Source organism: Clarias gariepinus, chromosome 16 (genome assembly GCF_024256425.1).
Source record: "Clarias gariepinus isolate MV-2021 ecotype Netherlands chromosome 16, CGAR_prim_01v2, whole genome shotgun sequence".
In the NCBI taxonomy this organism is placed as follows: Eukaryota; Metazoa; Chordata; class Actinopteri; order Siluriformes; family Clariidae; genus Clarias; species Clarias gariepinus.
Genome location: NC_071115.1, coordinates 3,502,187 through 3,524,624, shown reverse-complemented (window position 1 = coordinate 3,524,624; position 22,438 = coordinate 3,502,187). Strand labels below are relative to the sequence as shown.

At 38.9% G+C, this 22,438-nt stretch overlaps 1 protein-coding gene across 1 annotated transcript in view; it reads left to right on the top strand.

Moving 5' to 3' along the window:
• LOC128544933 (deleted in malignant brain tumors 1 protein-like) overlaps window positions 1-22,438 on the top strand; it is a 63,158-nt gene that overhangs the window by 4,139 nt on the left and 36,581 nt on the right. Inside the window, exons 3-8 of the mRNA XM_053515245.1 lie at window positions 3,225-3,539; window positions 5,394-5,702; window positions 7,313-7,420; window positions 11,503-11,820; window positions 12,605-12,640; window positions 16,640-16,954. Coding sequence (XP_053371220.1) covers window positions 3,225-3,539; window positions 5,394-5,702; window positions 7,313-7,420; window positions 11,503-11,820; window positions 12,605-12,640; window positions 16,640-16,954 — 1,401 coding nt within the window. The remainder of the gene's footprint in view (window positions 1-3,224; window positions 3,540-5,393; window positions 5,703-7,312; window positions 7,421-11,502; window positions 11,821-12,604; window positions 12,641-16,639; window positions 16,955-22,438) is intronic.

Below are 22,438 nucleotides of genomic sequence, written 5' to 3'. Positions count from 1 at the left end.
TTTAACCCAGCAAAATGGGTTATTTTTTTAACCCAGCAAAATGGGTTAAATATTCACCCCAAATGCTGGGTCATATTTAACTATAATGCTGGGTTAATTCTACCACATAAATTGGTTAAATGTTCTACCCAGATGTTGGTTCATTTTAACTGGAATGTTGAGTTAATTCTGTAAAAAAAAAAAAAAAAAAAATTCCCACGTCTATTAAACAGTTAAATTACTTTGATATACTGGTTTATTCAAAAAAAAAAAAAACTTAAAAGTTTTGCAAACCATACATATATGCAATAAACAACATCCTATTAAATGTTCATAGAAAAAACGTTTATTTTTTAAAAGCACAAGAACAGATAATCAACAGCGACATCATTACTATACTATTACTCACAAGGGCAGAATAGAGTAATAACACAAATAGGCTGAGGCAGCTTCTACAGAGCAGGATCTCTTTGTGACATTAGATATCTTTTCTGCAGAACAAAACTATCCAGCCCTGGTTCCCTTTTAACATACAAACACTGTCTATGACTTTTCAAGTAGGCCTTGCTATTTCATAGCAACATTACAAAAAGTCCTATACAGGTGCACACTACTTTAAATAGTTAATGTCAAAAATATAAAATGCCTTGAAGCATACATCAACCGCCCCAAGTAGTGTGCATTGCTCCAGAGCCTGTCCCACCAGAATGACGAATGCCTGAGAGCAGCGCTGGTCATCATCTCCCAACGTCAGGATGTACAGTAGGGGTACGGCCTTGACCCTTCAGCCTGCTGGAAATATTACACCATGTTGATGCCAACCTTAGAAAGAAATAAAAGAAAGTAAAAAATTTTTTGAATAACAAAGATTAAACTGAATAAGACTATCAATTTAATGTGTAATAGGATTTATACTAAATAAAAAAATGACAAAGCTAGGGTATAGGTAACCTGAAACAAAAAAACATGGAGACAGCTACTACCAAAAATAAAATAAGCAAAATAAGCATGGCTTTTGGGATAAAGCTCATATATATATATATGAGCTTTATCAGACTAGTTGGTCTTGTAGTCTGCGTTGATTTCAAGCTAATTACCGAGGAAATGCATTGTCATAGCTGGGGTCATACTGGCACATTACAATCACCCAAATATTAATACTTCCATCTAGTAGTTATCTGTACAGCTGACTGATAGTTAATTTAGCCTGAGTCACAAGCAACTTTGGTTAAAGAGGGCTACCTGGTTATCTTACATGCAGCACTCATATTTGCATACTACTTGCCAAAGGGAAAAAGGTGTAAAATATTGTTATAACTCGGGAGAAACGCGGACGAATTTTGACCGCGGAGTAAATTACTAACTAGTGAAAAACGGGAGGGTTAGCAGGTGTGTATATTTGTGAGAGGGTCAGTGTTTTGTAACACCTCAGCATTTTATTGTCTCAAGCAGTGAGATTAATAAAGTTCTAATGTTAATGTGGTTGCTAACGTTAGCAACCTAACTAAATGCTAGCGTCATGCTAATACTACAGTTACAGTTTCGTCACCCTGCAAACATTCTACAGAGAAAGCTAAAAAGCTCAGACATCTTATCCGTTTCTTTCACACACAGGTGGGGTTCTTTGGCTAACTATAGCAGCTATTGTCAGCTAAATTATCTTACCTCAGACCAGCCTGAAAGTTTGAGTGTAACCTTAACACGGTAACAGTAATAAATGTTATATATAGTAATAATATTTCAGTCATATGTGACTTAGGTGAGTGAACATGTGTATACAGACCTTGTATTTAACGTCATTTCCCCTTAAATGAACCGTCATCAGCGGTGTGGGAGCTCAAGAGCGACACGAAGCTCTGACTGACAGCCGCTGAATCCACCGGTGAACTTTGGGGGAGGAGCCAATCAAACTTCAACCCAGCAGCTGGGTTACACAAAAACTACCCAACTCTATGTAAATAACCCAGAAAAATGACCCAACAGCGGCAACCCAGCGTTTGGGTAGAAAATTACAAGATAGAATAGTCAGGGATTAAGGAAAAAGTGAGAAGCAATCATATGTGGAAAGATTAAGCATGCAAGATCACAGGATGACTCTACTTCTTTTTCTTGTCTGCAATGCGATTTGGACAAATTAGAGCTTCTGTCAATACTGTATGAACATATGTACAGATTCTTTATAGTTGAAACTTGTAACTTATTAATAAAATTCGGATTCAAAAAACGTTTATTGCTAGTGCTCTTTTACCATTTAATGCTTTAACACACCTGACTCAGTTTGTTCAGAAAGGACATCTCACTGGCGAGCCTTTCTCTGAACACGCCGTTTTCACGAGGGGTGGGGGTAAGAAACACGCATCTCGGTTTATTAATCCACGCGCTCGGTTCGTTATTATTATTATTTTTTTATTTTTATTTTTTACCACAGGACTCCTGGGGGGCTCCGTGGGTTCAGGTTTTTACACAAAAAAACGGTGCTTTGTGAATCTCCACACTATTAAAAACTGAAATATTGCTAATTGTACGTCCTGAGATTAAGATGAACATTAATTGGGGGTTATGAAAGTGAGAATCACATCCAAAACAGAAAGGTAAACTTACCTCGAACACGACAAACTCCAGCTCCAGCCACGCCGCGTAGTACCTCCGTGATGAACTTAAAAAGTAAAATTTACTTAATATTATTAGATTTATGTGCAGTCACTATAAAACATGTAAATGTTACAAGTAAAAACATAATAATATTTAACTCTTTCCACTTAGTTAATTTATTACATGAATTAAATGTGTAGGTATTTAAACTTTTAATTAGAAAATTCTAGTTCTCCTTGAAATTTATTTTTACAATGTAAAAATTATGATGGTTAATTTAATATATTTTACCACACCAAAAAGTAATTTTTTTCAGTGTGTGTTATTTGAGCGTCTTAAGACCTACATAAGGCCATCGCCGCCTGGGTTCACCACACAACCTGCACACATCACTCACTATATGGGGCTGATGTCAGTTTGGGCCCTAAATATTTGCTTAGTGTGTGTGTGATGTATGAGTGTGTTTGTGCGTGTGTGCATATGCCTATGCAAATGTTTGTATGTGTGTGTGTGAGTTTATTATTTATTATGTAAAATAAATTTCCGAGTAACAAAGTGCTGACAAAAATCAAATTAAATCAGTTCAGGTGTATGGAAAAAACTAACAAGATTCACTATCATTAATTAATATTGCATTTTGCTGTTTGTCTTAGATGGCGCTAACATACGACTCGTTGGTGGCAGTAACTCCTGCTCTGGTAGAGTGGAAGTCTATTATAATAACCAGTGGGGAACAGTGTGTGATAATGACTGGAGCATTAATGAGGCACAGGTGGTGTGCAGACAGCTTAGATGTAGTGATGCTGTCAGCGCTCATCAAAATGCCACCTTTGGTCGGAGAAGTGGCCCAATATGGATGGAGGATGTTCAGTGTTCCGGAAGTGAAAGCAGCATCACACAGTGCACTTATAACCAATTTGGATCACAAGAATGTAAACATGGTAAAGATGCTGGTGTTACTTGCTCAGGTACAGAAAACATATATTATGACTTTTTAATAAATGTGATTATATGTATACTGTACTGTATATATATATATATATATATATATATATATATATATATATATATATATATATATATATATATAAAGGTGTACTGCATACTTTATGTGTAGGTTTCTTGCAGACAGGAGGGGCATTGCCCATCCAAACAGATGAAATATTTCGCAACAACTTCTAATTCAATTAAAATATTTTTGTACACAAATTGGGGCTGGGAATCACTGTGTCATCACTTGAAAAAAAATGTGGGTTTGTTACGTGCCTGATATTAAATAGGATGAAAACCGTAACATTTTGGTGGGACAAATGTGACATGTTGTGAGACAGACCAAGGATGACGAATTAAACTGGAGTGCATTTCAAAAGACTTTTCCTCACATTGTGAAATTTGTATAATTACAGAAAAAAAGCAAAAGTGTTACCCAAAACAAAGAAATAAACAACACAAACAATCCTTATAACTAACCCCTAAACCCCCACTAACTTACAGAAAAGAAATCTGAAAATAAAACGAATCCTTCAGTGCATACGGCGCCCTAACTAAACTCCTTTAAAGTAAAGAAACAAAAAGTACAAGGGTGGCGTAACACTCAACCTAATCTAACAATAAGTTGTTCTAATACTAATTAAATAACTGAATAAATCAAAGCGCTACATGCTTCTTGAAAAGTTAAACTTGACACATAGTAGGCAGAACTAAAACTTCAACATGTTCAGTGTAAACACACACACATAATTCGATACAAGTCAATAAACCAAAACAAATTGATGGATATGTTTGAATCGCACAGAGCAAAGCATAATTTCTTATGTTCGAAATTACAATAAGCATCTGGAGATTACTAAAGTTGAAGGAGTTTTGTTAAACATATTGAAGCACAAGGTACGCTGGTAAGGAGCGCACACACACACACACACACACACACACACACTGACCTCGAGGCCTCAAATACATTCGGCGCATCAGAGGATTGGCAGAGCATCATGACGTCATATTGATGATGGACAGCCCAGTCAGCCAATAAACTCAGACTCTAGAAACGGAGTGAGAAAACACAAAAGGCAAAAGAGCGAGAGGGATGAAAAAACCAACAGAATACACACAAACACATGTGGAACGTAACAGGATTTATTAACATGTTATAAACATTAACACCATTATTACAACATTTTTTTTCTTTCTGTATCCCAGCTGTTGCAGTTGTAATAATGTTCATTGTTATGGTAACCTGTATTAGTGTCTCTCTCTATTCCAATCCCTGTTCAGCATCGCAGTGTCTCTAAAATCTGCACAGCCTTTCTGCTTATTGTCTGAAATGTTTATTTTTCTGTAGTGTTGTGTAGTGTCACTTATAAATGTATTAAGTTACTATTACTAGATACTTTTCAATCAAACACAGTGTAACCTTGGATTGCGAGCATAATTTGTTCCGGAAGCATGCCTGTCAAAACACTCGTATACAGTATATAAGCAAATTTTCCCTTAAGAGATAATGAAAACTCAGCTGATTCGTTCCACAACCCAAAATATTCATATAAAAATAATTGATACAAAAAAATTTCAGTATGGCCCTAAATATTTGTTTAGTGTGTGTGTGTTGTGTAAGTGAGAGAGAGGGGGGGGGGGGTGTTCAATTCAATTCATTTTTATTTGTATAGCACTTTTAACATTGACATTGTCGCCAAGCAGCTTTATACAATCAAATGAATTATTTAAGTTTACATGAAATGTGAATGTGTATAAATCAAAATGATAAAATTATCCCTGATGAGATTCACCATCATTATAATTAATATTGTTTTTTGCTTTTTTCTTAGCTGGCATACGACTTGTTGGTGGCAGTGACTCCTGCTCCGGTAGAGTGGAAATCTATTATAATAACAAGTGGGGAACAGTGTGTGATGATGACTGGAGCATTAATGAGACACAGGTGGTGTGTAGACAGCTTGGATGTGGTGATGCTGTCAGCGCTCATAAAAATGCTGCCTTTGGTCGGGGAAGTGGCCCAATATGGATAGATAATGTTCAGTGTTCCGGAAGTGAAAGCATCATCACACAGTGCTCTCATAATGGATTTGGAAAACACAACTGTAACCATGGTGAAGATGCTGGTGTTACTTGCTCAGGTACAGAAATCTCATATTATGACTTTTTAATAAATGTTATTATATGTATACTGTTCTGATGAAGTTTAATTGACTAGTAAAAATATATGTTAACGTTCATATGTGTAGGTTGCTTGCAGACAGGAGGGGCATTGCCCACCCAAACAGATGAAAAATTGCTCAACAACCTCCAATTAATTTTAAATATTTTTACCTCATGGTTCATTTTTTACAGTGTATGATGTTACTCAATGTGATGTCACTGAACGTCTCACTCAATATAATGTCACTCAATATAATGCCACACAAAAAGTTATTAACCACTTCGGTAGGCCTATAAGTTTAAGGCATCGTCATGGCTGACCCGTTTAAGATATCAAAAATCCCTCCACAATTTTGCATCCTCAGTTTCTTTAGATCACAACTGTTGAGTTAATTCCATGACATTCAGTGTCAAAAGTAATGAGACACATGCTCTCTGCTTCCTCCACTCAGCTGCTTTGTTCTCCGCTCTTTTTGAACATGCAAATCCCTAACATTGTTCACATTGGTAATGCTAAGGATTTTGCTTCCCCTTAATGACTGCAAGCTGCCCAGACCTTGATGCAGACCCAAATCATGATATTTTCTCCTTCACACTTTATGGTTGGGATGATGTTCTCATGATGATATGCAGTGCCTTTTTTACATCAGATGTAATGCTGTGTGTTCTTTTCAAATAGTTCAATCTTAGTTTCACTAGTGCAGAAAATATTTTGCCAGTACCACTATGGAGTGTCAATGTCCTATTTCACAAACTTCAGGCAATGACGTTTAATAAGCAGCAGCTTTGTTTGTGGTGTCCTGCAATGGACACCCTACCAGTGTGTCACCACATTACATAGAACACCTTTAGACTGCATTTTGAAGGGCACATGTTTTATCATGAGCCAGGAGAAACAAAACAGAGAACTTAACATACAGTATAAGACACAGACTCACTAACCAAGGGAGCTTAAATAATGACACTAATCAAGGAGGATCAAGGATTTTAGAGCTTGCACTGCATCAAAGTCATGTCAATTGTTTTCACCTACAACTACAGTAGTTGAGTACTGTAGTTGTAGGTGAAAACAATTGACATGACTTTGATGCAGTGCAAGCTCTAAAATAAAGTTCAAACATGAAACAGGAAGTCCATTGGCACAAAGTGCCCTCCAAGGGTATGAGCGTAATGCTTTACCTAGTTATTTATCCTTGATAAATGCCTCCTAATTTCTTAAACAAATGTTAAATCAAATCAAAAATTTTATTTGTCACATACGCGGAGAATCGTGACTGTAAGACAAAAGAAGAAGGGGAGGATGGCAAACACACACACGCATACACACATACACACACACATGCTAACAGAATCACTGCCCTCTGACAGAGAGTTGTCCACATTTTGTTTCTAGTGTCAGCTAAATTGTAACAAACTTGGTTTCTTGATGGTTCTTTGATTTTCAACTCTTGTACAATGTACAGTACAAAGATTTACTCATAAACTACCTATAGTACTAAACTTAACTTAATGTTTACAGTAGTAAACATTTTACTATGAATTGTAAAGATTTGTCAATAAATCCTATAATTTTTCACCTTGTTAACAGCGACCTGGATATCTGTGACAACAGCGACAAACCTGCCAAACTCTTCTGTAAAAAATGTGATTGTAACAGGACAAATTGACGGAAGGACAATGGACACTGGTGATAGTTGTGAGTCAAAATTGTATTCTTTTGTTTATTTTGAGTTTAGTAAAGAACATGTATGTGGTGCAGCTGCTAGTTGTATTGTCCCTTTTCTCACTCTGATTCCTCAGTAAATGGTGCTCCAGCTCATGCAAACAGACATTCAATAATTAGACACATTTTCAACAGGTGTGAGTTATTTCCCACCTTCATGACCCTCACCATGATGAGCCATCCCTTATGCATACAACTCCATATATATATACTCCCATATATACTCACCTAAAGGATTATTAGGAACGCCATACTAATACGGTGTTTGACCCCCTTTCGCCTTCAGAACTCCCTTAATTCTACGTGGCATTAGTTCAACAAGGTGCTGAAAGCATTCTTTAGAAATGTTGGCCCATATTGATAGGATAGCATCTTGCAGTTGATGGAGATTTGTGGGATGCACATCCAGGGCACGAAGCTCCCGTTCCACCACATCCCAGTGCTCTATTGGGTTGAGATCTGGTGACTGTGGGGGCCATTTTAGTACAGTGAACTCATTGTCATGTTCAAGAAAACAATTTAAAATGATTTGAGCTTTGTGACATGGTGCATTATCCTGCTGGAAGTAGCCATCAGAGGATGGGTACATGGTGATCATAAAGGGATGGACATGGTCAGAAACAATGCTCAGGTAGGGGGGGCCTAAAGTCTGCCAAGAAAACATCCCCCACACCATTACACCACCAGCAGCAGCCTGCACAGTGGTAACAAGGCATGATGGATCCATGTTCTCATTCTGTTTATGCCAAATTCTGACTGAAGTTAAATGTCTCAAGTCTTTTTCCTGTTTGTAGTGAAGATGAGTGGTACCCGGTGGGGTCTTCTGCTGTTGTAGCCCATCCGCTTCAAGGTTGTGCATGTTGTGGCTTCACAAATGCTTTGCTTCATACCTCGGTTGTAACGAGCGGTTATTTCAGTCAAAGTTGCTCTTCTATCAGCTTGAATCAGTCGGCCCATTCTTCTCGGACCTCTAGTATCAATGAGGCATTTTCGCTCATAGGACTGCCGCATACTGGATGTTTTTCCCTTTTCACACCATTCTTTGTAAACCCTAGGTTGTGCATGAAAATCTCAGTAACTGAGCAGATTGTGAAATACTCAGTCCGGCTCGTCTGGCACCAACAACCATGCCACGCTCAAAATTACCTTTCTTTCTTATTCTGACATTCAGTTTGGAGTTCAGGAGATTGTCTTGACCAGGACCACACCCCTAAATGCAATAAAGCAACTGCCTATATATATATATATATATATATATATATATATATATATATATATATATATATATATATATATATATACACTGCTCACAATAAGTTAGGGATATTGTTATTTACATGAGTGCTTTTCCTATTTGGCCTGAATTTAAATAAAAGAAGTAAAAGTTTCATTTGATATTACTAAGAATGTGTCAAAAGAAACACCATTCCCATTAGTTAAATATTTATTACCCCAAACATTTAGACAATAACAGGGATAGCCCTAAATAAAAAAAAAATTGACAATGAATGCAGGAATCGGGGGATGATGATGAGTTGTCTCTGAGGTAAGAACATGCAGTGATTGAGCCATGTACAATAACCAAATCTGTTTTGCGCTGACTCGTGAGGCCTGCTCAGACTGTTACACCTCCTCCACCAAAGCAAACCCTGGGGACCATATTGACCTCAGTGTATCGCTCATCTCGCCTTCTCCAGCAAGGTGACCCGATACTTATCAGTGAACAGGACGGTAGACCACTGCTCCATTGTCCAGGACACATGGTCTTGTGCCAACTGCAAATGTTCACGGCGGTATCTTGGAGTCACCTGCAACGGTCGTCCGGCATTCAAGCCAAAGCGGTGGAGTCGGTTGTGAATGGTTTTTGTCTGGAAACCCTCATACCCCTCGCATCTCGTAAAGGGGCCTGCAGCTGTGTGGCAGTTGCATAACGATGTCTAAGTGCATAGGTCCTTAGGTAGATATGTGTCTTGATGCAAGTCTGCTAATGACACTTTGAGACACACTAAGGTCACGAGCAACATGTGACTGCCTGCCACCAACCTGAAGGCCAGGTGGCGCTGCTCGTCCGTTAAGTGACGTTGTGTTCATGGCTGTTTAAATGATGAACTTGAAATGACTTACTGACAATACCAGCTTTTAATACCCACAGAATGTTGAAATTGATGCCACTTTGAAAAAGGTTGTCTTTTGGGATTAGCCCCAATATAAGTCACACCTGTACACAATGAGACCATTAAATGGAAAACACAAAATGAGGTGTGTCTATCACCCCAATACAATTGCCTCCCTATCCCAAAAATGTGGAGTGAAACAAACACTGTATGTATGACATCCACTCTCTCACAATATCCCTAATATATTGTGAGTAGTGTACAGTCATGGCCAAAAGTTTTGAGAATTAAATAAATATTGGAAATTGGAAAAGTTGCTGCTTAAGTTTTTTATAATAGCAATTTGCATATACTCCAGAATGTTATGAAAAGTGATCAGATGAATTCCATAGTCCTTCTTTGCCATGAAAATTAACTTAATCCCAAAAAAACCTTTCCACTGCATATCATTGCTGTCATTAAAGGACCTGCTGAGATCATTTCAGTAATCGTCTTGTTAACTCAGGTTATGTTGATGAGCACAAGGCTGGAGATCATTATGTCAGGCTGATTGGGTTAGAATGGCATGACTTGACATGTTAAAAGGAGGGTGATGATTGAAATTATTGTTCTTCCATTGTTAATCATGGTGACCTGCAAAGAAACGCATGCAGCCATCAAAATGGCTTCACAGGCAAGGATATTGTGGCTATTAAGATTGGACCTAAATCAATTTATAGGATCATCAAGAACTTCAAGGAAAGAGGTTCAATTCTTGTTAAGAAGGCTTCAGGGCATCCAAGAAAGTCTAGCAAGCGCCAGGATCGTCTCCTAAAGAGGATTCAGCTGCGGGATCGGAGTGCCACCAACGCAGAGCTTGCTCAGGAATGGCAGCAGGCAGGTGTGAGCGCATCTGCATGCACAGTGAGGCAAAGACTTTTGGAAGATGGCCTGGTGTCAAGAAGGGCAGCAAAGAAGCCACTTCTCTCCAAAATAAACATCAGGGACAGATTGATCTTCTACAAAAAGTATAGTGAATGGACTGCTGAGGACTGGGGCAAAGTCATATTCTCCAATGAAGCCTCTTTCCGATTGTTTGAGGCATCTGGAAAAAGGCTTGTTCGAGAAGAAAAGGTGAGCGCTACCATCAGTCCTGTGTCATGCCAACAGTAAAGCATCCTGAGACCATTCATGTGTGGGGTTGCTTCTCATCCAAGGAAGTGGGCTCACTCACAATTTTGCCCCAAAACACAGCCATGAATAAAGAATGGTACCAAAACACCCTTCAACAGCAACTTCTTCCAACAATCCAACAACAGTTTGGTAAAGAACAATGCATTTTCCAGCACGATGGAGCACCGTGCCATAAGGCAAAAGTGATAAATAAGTGGCTCGGGGACCAAATCGTTTAAATTTTGGGTCTATGGCCTGGAAACTCCCCGGATCTTAATCCCATTGAGAACTTGTGGCCAATCCTCAAGAGGCGGGTGGACAAACAAAAACTCACTTATTCTGACAAACTCCAAGAAGTGATTATGAAAGAATGGGTTGCTATCAGTCAGGATTTGGCCCAGAAGTTGATTGAGAGCATGCCCAGTCGAATTGCAGAGGTCCTGAAAAAGAAGGGCCAACACTGAAAATACTAACTCTTTGCAAAAATGTCATGTAATTGTCGATAAAAGCCTTTGAAACATATGAAGGGCTTGTAATTATATTTCAGTACATCACAGAAACAACTGAAACTGAAATCGAAAAGCAGTTTAGCAGCAAACTTTGTGAAAACTAATATTTTGTCATTCTCAAAACTTTTGGCCACGACTGTATATAGATGATCTATTCTTACAGTTGTCATTAACTGTCTAAGAACTGACAATTTACCTATGAACTGTTAAAAGGTACTTCCTCCTTTTTGTATTTCTGTCATGTTTCTTAAATCTACATACATTTCGCTGTTTGTCTTAGATGGTGTTAAAATAAGACTCGTTGGTGGCAGTAACTCCTGCTCTGGTAGAGTGGAAATCTATTATAATAACCAGTGGGGAGCAGTCTGTGATAATCACTGGGACAAAAATAATGCACAGGTGGTGTGTAGACAGCTTGGATGTGGTGAATATGCCAGCAATCTTCCCAGTGCCATCTTTGGTAAAAGAAGTGGCCCAGTCTGGATGGATGAGGTACATTGTTCTGGAAATGAAAGTACCATCACACAGTGCTCTCATAATGGTTTTGGTTCACACAACTGTAAATATGATGAAGATGCTGCTGCTGTTACTTGCTCAGGTACAAAAATTCTTTAATTATGACCTTGTAAAAAAATTAATTATTTTTATATTGAACAAAACCATTTTATTGAATTGTAAAAACAATACATAGATATACAGTAGCACAGTTACTTAGCTTTTTGACATTTGTGCATGTAGTTTAACTATTAGTTTGAATTATTAAAACTACTTGAGCACTTTGTGTGTAGACAGAGCAGAATTCAAAGACAACTAGGATGCAGATAGTTTGTGTGTATTGCTGATAATCTTTGTGTAGTAGAGTCAAGCAGAAGAGCCAGCACTCATCAATGTCTTAAAAACCATAAATACAATACCACCCATAGGGGAGGGAGCAAAGTCTTCAGGGATAGTGATTATGTCATTTCACAGGGATTTACTTCTAACATGTCAATTTGCAAATAATGTGAACAAAATGTAATTTTATCTATAAAAACAACATATAATATATTTTACCAATTTAAAGTTATTTCCGGTTACCATATGAGCAGGTATACAAACCGTGGGGTGTGCACTCAACAACACCCCTCACCCTCCACCCAAATGTAGAAAGCTCTATTTTGAAAGAGAGTCTAAAAAATGATCAGACAGAGCTAAACATGTAAACTTTGAACATCATTTATGAATGGACTACTTATTAGCTATAAAATATTAAATTGTACTTACAAAGTTACCTTATAACTGTCACAAAGTACCTACTGCACCTAACATTTTGCTTTGAATTGTCAACATTTGTAAAAAAAAAAAAAAAAAAAAAAATCCCATAATTTTTCACCTGTTAACAGCACCCTGGATACCTGTGACAACAGCGATGCCAAACAGTGAGTCAAAATTGTATTTTTTTGTTTATTTTTAGTTTAGTAAAGAACATTACAGGTTCAGCTGCAAGTGGTATTCTCCCTTTTCTCACTCTGATTCCAGCTCATGCAAACAGACATTCAATAATTAGGCACATTTTCATGAGGTGTGAGTTTTTTCCCACCTGCATGATCCTTACATCCTTCACATACCGGCATTAACCCATCATATATATATAGTGAAACATCGGATTGCGAGTTATGCGACGAGCAAAGATTTTTAATACAGTTTTACTTGAAAAATTAACAAGTCTTGGTTTACGAGTACCGAGTATGATGTGCTTCTTGTTTTGATGCTGAGCGTCATGTGGTCACTCACTCACTCACTCATTGTCATTACCGCTTAATCCTGTATTTAGGGTCGTGGGGACCTGGAGCCTATCCCAGGAGGCTTAGGGCACAAGGAAGGATACACCCTGCACAGGGGCCAATCCATCGCAGGGCGCACACACATACCATCACACACTCATTCACACACTATAGGCAATTTGGGAATCAACCTAACCTAGATGTCTTTGGACTTTGGGAGGAAACCGGAGTACCCGGAGGAAACCCACCAAGCATGGGGAGAACATGCAAACTCCATGCATACAGAGACGGGAATCAAACCTCTCTCTCTCTCGCTCCCCACACCCCCTCTCTGCTTCACACACAAACACACACACACACACTCTCTCTCTCACCGCCCTAAACAGAAACACTGCTCTGTCGCGATTTTTTTCAAAGGTAAAGTGCAGGTTCAATTGTTTGTTTTACTTTACAAACAATTTACAGTTACAGTGATTCTGTAAGTATCCGCTCACACAAGTGTCATTAGCGATGTTCCTTGCAAATTTTTCAGACAAAACAGTCTTTCCGTTAATATATGTGTGTCTGTGTGTGTGTGAAAGTAGGAGACTCTTACTTTCACACACACACAGACACAGAATGAATAAATGTAGAATGAATAATTTGCGTTTCCATTATTTCTTATGGGAAAATTTGCTTTGAATTATGAGTGTTTTGAAATATGAGCCCACTTTCGGAACGAATTATGCTGTAATCCGACGTTTCACTATATATTTACTGCTCAATGAAATAAAGGAAACACTTAGTCCTGGTTTGACTTAAACGCCCCTCATATGTTTATGTAAGGTTCAAATCAAACCAGGACTAAGTGTCTCCTTTATTTTATTGAGCAGCATATATATATATATATATATATATATATATATATATATATATATATATATATATATATATAGTGAAACCTCGGGTTACGAGTAACACAGTTTACGAGTGTTCCGGAAGACGAGCAATGATTTTTAATAAATTTTGACTTAAAAAACGAGCGTTGTCGTGGTTTCCGAGCTCCAAGTATCATGAATAACGCATGCGCTTCTTGTTTTGACACAGAGCGTTGCGTCATCACAACTAAGCCAACAGTTTTTCTCTCTCTTGCGCTGCGGGTATTCATCTCCCCTGCTGGGTCTTAGTGCTCGTCTCTTACATTTACATTTAGGCATTTGGCATACGCTCTTAGAGACTTAAATTTTTATTTCATTACACATCTGAGCAGTTGAGGGTTAAGGGCCGAGCTCAAGGGCCCAACAGTGGCAACTTGGTGGTTGTGGGGTTTAAACCTGGGATCTTCCGAACCGTAGTGCAATGGCTTAACCACTGAGCTATGGCGTTATATTCCTGCCACAATTCTGAGCGCGTGGTTTGACATTTTGAGAGCAGACAATGCACTCTATGCGCGTGCAATGTCTCCACTGCGCGCTCAACAGCTCGATTCTGCGCGTGCAATGTCTCCCCTGCTCGCTCAACATATTTTCCGCGCACGCGCGACTTCTCGATTCTGTGCGCGCTCGACTCTGCCTGCACGCGCGTGCAACATTTATTTTCTGTGCGCGCTCGACTCTGCCTGTACGCTCGCCCAACTTTGTCCAGTGTTACAAAACTGCCACAAAACCAGCCAATCACAGACATCCACACACTACTTCTGATCGGATGTTTCTCCTCCAATCAAGTGGCACTACTATCGACCGCTTAACGGAAGCGTTGTAAATAAAGGTTTATAAGTAAAGTTATCCGATTTGAATTTTAGTCGATGTAGTCTAACAATGAGCTATATGGTAACGTAATTAGGTACGTAAATAAAAACACACAATGGGCAAACGAAACTGGTATATACTAATACTTCATTAAATAAAAAATAAATACTATAATATTTGTTTATAATATTTATGAATAAAAACTTTATTTACATTGCTTCCCTTATATAATTTATTTTTATATAATTATATATAATTTAAATTTCTTATCATTTTATTTTGATTTTGTAAGGCTGCTTTGAGACAATGGCCATTTTAAAAGCACTATACAAATTATAGTATGCGTTATGCGGTCGATATTGCCAGCTGATAGAGGAGGAACAGCCAATCAGAAGTAGTGTGTGGAAGTCTGTGATTGGCTGGTTTTGTGGCAGTTTTGTAACACTGGACAAAGTTGAGCGAGCGTACAGGCAGAGTCGAGCGCGCACAGAAAATAAATGTTGCACGCGCGTGCAGGCAAAGTCGAGCGCACACAGAATCGATAAGTCGCGCGTGCGCGGAGAATATGTTGAGCGAGCAGGGGAGACATTGCACGCGCAGAATCGAGCTGTTGAGCGCGCAGTGGAGACATTGCACGCGCATAGAGTGCTTTGTCTGCTCTCAAAATGTCAAACCACGCGCTCAGAATTGTGGCAGGAATATAACGCCATACTGAGCTACCCCTGCCCTGTTTTTTTACGCGTATAATCAGTCCCCTATCTTACTGGTATAATTAATCCGTGTGTGTGTGTGTGTGTTTGTGTGTGTTTTTCTTTCTTTTGCACTGCAGTGTGTGTGTGTTTGTGTGTGCGCGCATAATTTGACACCGCCGGTTCATACACACACACACGCTCTTTCTCTCGCGCCTTTACTGTGTGTCGGTGTTTGAGTGTGTGTGTTATGTGTGTGTGTTTTTCTTTCTCTTGCACTGCAGAGTGTGTGTATTATGTGTGTGTGCGCGCGCGTAATTTGACATCACGCAGGTTCGCACACACACTTGCTCTCGTCGTTAGGGTGTGTCAGTTTTTGAGTGTGTGTGTTATGTGTGTGTGCGTGCGCGTAATTTGACACCGTGCCAGTTCACTCTCTCTCTCTCTCTCTCTCTCTCTCTCTCGCCTTTTATGTGTTTGTGTGTGTGTGAAACAGAGAGGGGGTGCTTCACTCACACACAACCGACACGGTGTCAAATTACACGCGCGCAAACACATAACACACACTCAGCAGTGCAGGAGAGAGAAAAACACACACACAGCGCCTGTGCGCATAAATGGAAACACTTATTGGTCGGGATTTATTTTTACTTTTTTTAAGGTAACATGCAGGTTAATTTGTTTTATTTTTAATTTATATTTTGTGTTAATTATTTTTTGGGCTGTGGAACAAATCATTTTAATTTCAATTATTTCTTATGGGAAAATGTGCTTTGATTTACAAGTGTTTTGAAATACGAGCCCGCTTCCGGAGCGAATTATGCTCGTAATCTGAGGTTCCATTGTATATATATATATATATATATATGCCAAAAGTTTGACACACCTTCACTCATTCAATGTGTTTTCTTTATTTTCATGACCATTTACATTGGTAGATTCTCACTGAAGGCATCAAAACTATAAATGAACACATGTGGAATAATGTACTTAACAAAAAAGGTGAAATAACTGGAAACATGTTTTATATTCTAGTTTCTTCAAAATAGCCACCTATAGAAAGATAGAGAGAAAAGGCAGAAAGCAGCTTAGGTGTTCTGAGGGTAGATGACCCATTCTTAGAGTTGTCAAGAACTGTCTAAGAACTGACAATTTATCTACCAACTGTTAAAAGGTACCTCCTTTTTGTATTTCTTTCATGTTTCTAATATCACCATACATTTTGTTGTTTGTCTTAGATGGCGCTAACATACGACTCGCTGGTGGCAGTAACCCCTGCTCTGGTAGAGTGGAAGTCTATTATAATAACCAATGGGGAACAGTGTGTGATGATGACTGGGGCATTAATGAAGCACTGGTGGTGTGTAGACAGCTTGAATGTGGTACTGCTGTCAGAGCTCATCAAAGTGCCCACTTTGGTCAGGGAAGTGGCCCAATATGGATAGATAATATTTTCTGTTCTGGAAGTGAAAGCACCTTCACACAGTGCTCTCATAGTGGATTTGGAAAACACAACTGTAACCATGATGAAGATGCTGGTGTTACTTGCTCAGGTACAGAAAACTTTTATTATAACCTTGTAATAAATGTAATTATTTTATTTTAAACAAATTAATTTTAGTGAATTTTAAAAACAATACATAAATATAGCACAGTTACTTAGCTTTATTATATTTGTGCATGTAGCTTGAGGATCTAGTGTTTGCAGGATTATTAAAGCTACTTGAGCATTTGTGTGTGTAGACAGAGCAGAACATAAAGACAACCAGGATGCAGTTAGTATTTATCCTTGAACTATCACAAATGACCTTCCAACTGTTACAAAGTCTTACACCTTTTACACCACACAATTTGAGAAATAAAGGAATTTATTTATTTTGTGTTTCTGTTATGTTTCTAATATCATAATACATTTTGCTGTTTGTCGTAGATAGCGTTAACATATGACTCGCTGGTGGCAGTAACCCCTGCTCTGGTAGAGTGGAAGTCTATTATAATAACCAGTGGGGAACAGTGTGTGATGATATCTGGGACATGAGTGATGCACAGGTGGTGTGTAGACAGCTTGGATGTGGCAATGCTGTCAGTGCAAATCAAAGTGCTGCCTTTGGTCAGGGAAGTGGCCCAATATGGATGGATGATGTTCAGTGTTCCGGAAGTGAAAGAACCATCAAACAGTGCTCTTATAGGGGATTTGGATTACACAACTGTAACCATGGTGAAGATGCTGGTGTTACTTGCTCAGGTACAGAAACTATTAAATTATGACCTTGTAATAAATGTTTTTAAATAGTTTTTATATTAAACAAATAAATTTAGTGAATTTTTTTAAAAACAATATATAGATATAGCACATTGACTTAGCTTTCTGATATTTGTGCATGTAGCTTGAGAATCCAGTGTTTGCTGAATTATTGACACTACTTGAGCACTTTGTGTGTGTTGGCAGAGCAGAACCCAGGATGCAGATTGTTTGTGTGTTTGTTGATAATCTTTGTGCAGTAGGGTCAAATCCCTATGGTCTTATGCCAAATTCATGCTGACTTGTCAAGAACTGTCTAAGAAATGTTATAATTTACCTACCAACTGTCATATGGTACCTCCTACACCACGTAATTTGCTAGGAATTTCTTTTTTTATTGTATTTCTTTCATGTTACTAATATCAACATACGTTTTGCTGTTTGTCTTAGATGACGCTAACATACGACTCGTTGGTGGCAGTAACTCCTGCTCTGGTAGAGTGGAAGTCTATTATAATAACCAGTGGGGAACAGTGTGTGATGATGACTGGGACATGAGTGATGCACAGGTGGTGTGTAGACAGCTTGGATGTGGTGATGCTGTCAGCGCTCATCAAAGTGCCACCTTTGGTCAGGGAAGTGGCCCAATATGGATGGATGATGTTCACTGTTCTGGAACTGAAAGCACCATCACACAGTGCTCTCATAATGGATTTGGAACACACAACTGTTACCATGTTGAAGATGCTGGTGTTACTTGCTCAGGTAAAAACTCTTATTAAGACCTTGTAATAAATGTGATTCTTTTTATATTAAACAAATACATTTTATTGAATTGTAAAAACAATACATAGATATAACACAATTACTTAGCTTTTTGACATTTGTGCATGTACCTTGATAATATAGTGTTTGCTGGATTATTAAAACTACTTGAGCACTTTGTGTGTAGACAGAGCAGAACCCAAAGACAACCAGGATGCAGATAGTTTGTGTTTGCTTATAATCTTTGTGCAATAGAGTCAAGCAGAAGAGCCAGCACTCATCAGTGTTTTAAAAACCATAAAAACAGTACCACCCATGGAATGCAGCGCTTTAAAAAAAGACAGTTTGAGTCCTGAATAGCGGCCATACCATCGGGGGGTGGGGGGGGGGTTTGGGGTGGAGACCAGTTTAAAAGAATGTAAAGTATTTCATCAGAAATATGATGGACTTTTCCACATGTTTTTCTAGAGTCTGCTGAATTGTCCAAAATTTGGATTCTTGATGGTTCTTTGATCAACTCTTTGACATTACATGCAAAACATTTATGAATTTATAATTTATGGATTGACTATTTATTAGTTATGAAATTTTAAAATATACTTACAAAGATTTACCTTTAAAAGGACCTACTGCACCTAACATTTTGCTCATTTTGTCAAGATTTGTCAAAATCGCTCTGATTTTTCACCTTGTTAACAGCGACCAGGCTACCTGTTACAAAAGAGATGAATCTGGTAAACACTTCTGTAATAAATATGACTGTAACAGGACAAATTGAGGGAAGGACAATGGACACTGGTGACAGCTGTGAGTCAAAATTGTATTCTTTTGTTTATTTTGAGTTCAGTAAAGAACATATATGTGGTGCAACTGCACTCTGATTTTCTCACTCTGATTCCTTAGTAAATGCTGGTCCAACTCATGCAAACAGACATTCAATCATTAGGCACGAGGTGTGAGTTCTTTCCCACACACATGCATGATCCTTGCATCCTTTACATACTGGCATCAAACCATGTCCTCGCCATCACATACTCCTACAATGACTGGGCGGTTTAGAAGCCATCCCTTATGCATATAACAACAACTATATACATATAAATATGCATACACACACAAAGAGAGAGCGAGAGAGAGATAGAGAGAGAGAGATAGAGAGAGAGAGAGAGAGAGCAAAAAGCAGCTTAGGCGTTCTAAGGGGAGATAACCTATTCTTTCAGTTGTCAAGAACTGTCTAAAAACTGACAATTTACCTACCAACTGTTAAAAGGTACCTCCGACACCTCCTTTTTGTATTTCTTTCATGTTTCTAATTTTTACATACATTTTGCTGTTTGTCTTAGATGGCGCTAACATACGACTCGCTGGTGGCAGTCACTCCTGCTCTGGTAGAGTGGAAGTCTATTATAATAACCAGTGGGGAACAGTGTGTGATGATGACTGGGAGATTAATGATGCACAGGTGGTGTGTAGACAGCTTGGATGTGGTATTGCTGTCAGGGCAAATCTAGGTGCCACCTTTGGTCAGGGAAGTGGCCCAATATGGATGGATGATGTTCACTGTTCTGGAAGTGAAAGTACCATCACACAGTGCACTCATAATGGATTTGGTTCACACAACTGTAACCACGGTGATGATGCTGTTGTTACTTGCGCAGGTACAAAAAAACTCTTAAATTCTGACCCAAATTATCATTAATGTAATTTTTTAATATATTTACCAAAATAATTTTATTGGAATGTAAAAAAAACAGATTACACAATTATTTAGCTTGTTAGCATTTGGACATCAAGTTTAATAATAAACTGTTTGCTGTGTTAAAACTACTTGAGCAGTTTGCGTGTGTAAACAGAGCAGAACTCAAAGACAACCAGGATGCAGATAGTTTGAATCTTTACTGATAATCTTTGTCAAGAAACTCTCATTTTGTTCCCTAAGCTTAAAGTTGATGTTTGCTATGGCTCGTGATCAGTCACAGAATTTGAGTATATGCTTTATCCATTCATTGAGCTGTAACCAATCTAAAGTACTTTTGCTTTTGCGCAATGTACTACAGGATAATATGATGGTTGTTGTCAACCAATAAAAATGCAATTAGCATACATGCAAGAATACGATAGCAACCAGAGCAGATGGAGCAAAGACTTATTAACCCCAGTCTTTATTATGCTTGGCAATCACCGTAGGTCATAAGTGTCACGAGCCAGCCAGATCAACCCAGCACCTTCAGACCCTAAACTCCACTCCAGGTTTTTCTTACTGCAAGCTCACCTGCCGCCCACCCACACCTAAACCTGATCATGCAATCATCTCTCAGTTTTTTAAGCATGCCGAGAAAACCATTTAGTGCCGCAGTATCTCACTCGTGTGCCTCGTGCTTTTTCTGTCAAGTAGTTATCGGTTTAACCTAGCCTGTTATTGACCCTGCCTGTTTCTCGGATTTCTCTCTCGTCTACGCCCCCACTGGTACTTCTGTTGTTGTCAGACTGATTAACGTGTATGACCTCGCATGCTCTCAGGACATCGACCCTCGCCTGGAAAAAAAAAAGATTCTTCTAGCCGGCCACTTCTACTTTGTCGGCTTTTTCTCCGATGCGAGCACTTCCGCATTCGAACACTTCCATATTCGTGGACCTCAGAGAGAGCATTCATGCTGCGCGCCAACCTTTGGTTTCACTGAAGAGAAGAAGCCGCTGCATTCCACCCTCCAACCGCTGTGTGCTAAGCATTTTGGCAGCGGAAAATCGCTCACAAGAACCCGAGAGGATTCCCCGCGTTCAGCTCCCCGGTTTGTGGAGATTCCCTCTCGTCATAGCCCCGCCTCCTCTCTCATCACTAAAGGCTTCCCCACTCTCCCAGTCACTAATACCCCTATCTCACCTGCAGTATGCAGTTTGACTCATGGTAAGATGCGGAGTTAGGCAGCGTAAGCTGTCGCGATTGCCCGCTGACGTTCTGTTGACGTTCCGCGAAGATCTGCAAGGTCTGCAAGCTTCCGCAAGGACCACCAAAAACATTTAACATGTTGATTTTTTTAAAAGTCTGTAAATATGGGACATGTTTAATTTTTCGCGTGGAAAGATGGAAACGTACTCACAACACCAAGAACTTACCGTGAATCATGATGAACCGTACTTATGGCCACAACGCGAAACCATGTAGGTGTGATAGGGGTATAAGCACACACAGTCATTGCTTCTCTACTCTGCTTCTGCTGCACCTTTTTACCCAAGCCTCAGTGTGTCTCAAGATTTTAAACCCCATTTGTCTGCTATTGGGTTCACTCCTGTTCAGTCACCTCGACCCTGACAGCGAGATATATGAGAGTGTGTTTAATTCAAAACGGGACTTTGATTGAATAGAATAACAGTTATAAGAGTTAAAAACTCCATTTATTATGAAATTATAAAACTGCGATTACAAAACATGCCTGTAGGCCTCCAGAAGTAAAGAATCATTTTATACATACAGTGGCTTGCAAAAGTATTCGGCCCCCTTGAACTTTTCCACATTTTGTCACATTACAGCCACAAACATGAATCAATTTTATTGGAATTCCACGTGAAAGACCAATACAAAGTGGTGTACACGTGAGAAGTGAAAATCATACATGATTCCAAACATTTTTTAAGAATAATTGAGTCAATACTTTGTAGAACCACCTTTTGCTGCAATTACAGCTGCCAGTCTATTAGGGTATGTCTCTACCAGCTTTGCACATCTAGAGACTGAAATCCTTGCCCATTCTTCTTTGCAAAACAGCTCCAGCTCAGTCAGATTAGATGGACAGCGTTTGTGAACAGCAGTTTTCAGATCTTGCCACAGATTCTCGATTGGATTTAGATCTGGACTTTGACTGGGCCATTCTAACACATGGATATGTTTTGTTGTAAACCATTCCATTGTTACCCTGGCTTTATGTTTAAGGTCGTTGTCCTGCTGGAAGGTGAACCTCCGCTCCAGTCTTAAGTCTTTTGCAGACTCCAAGAGGTTTTCTTCCATGATTGCCCTGTCTTTGGCTCCATCCAT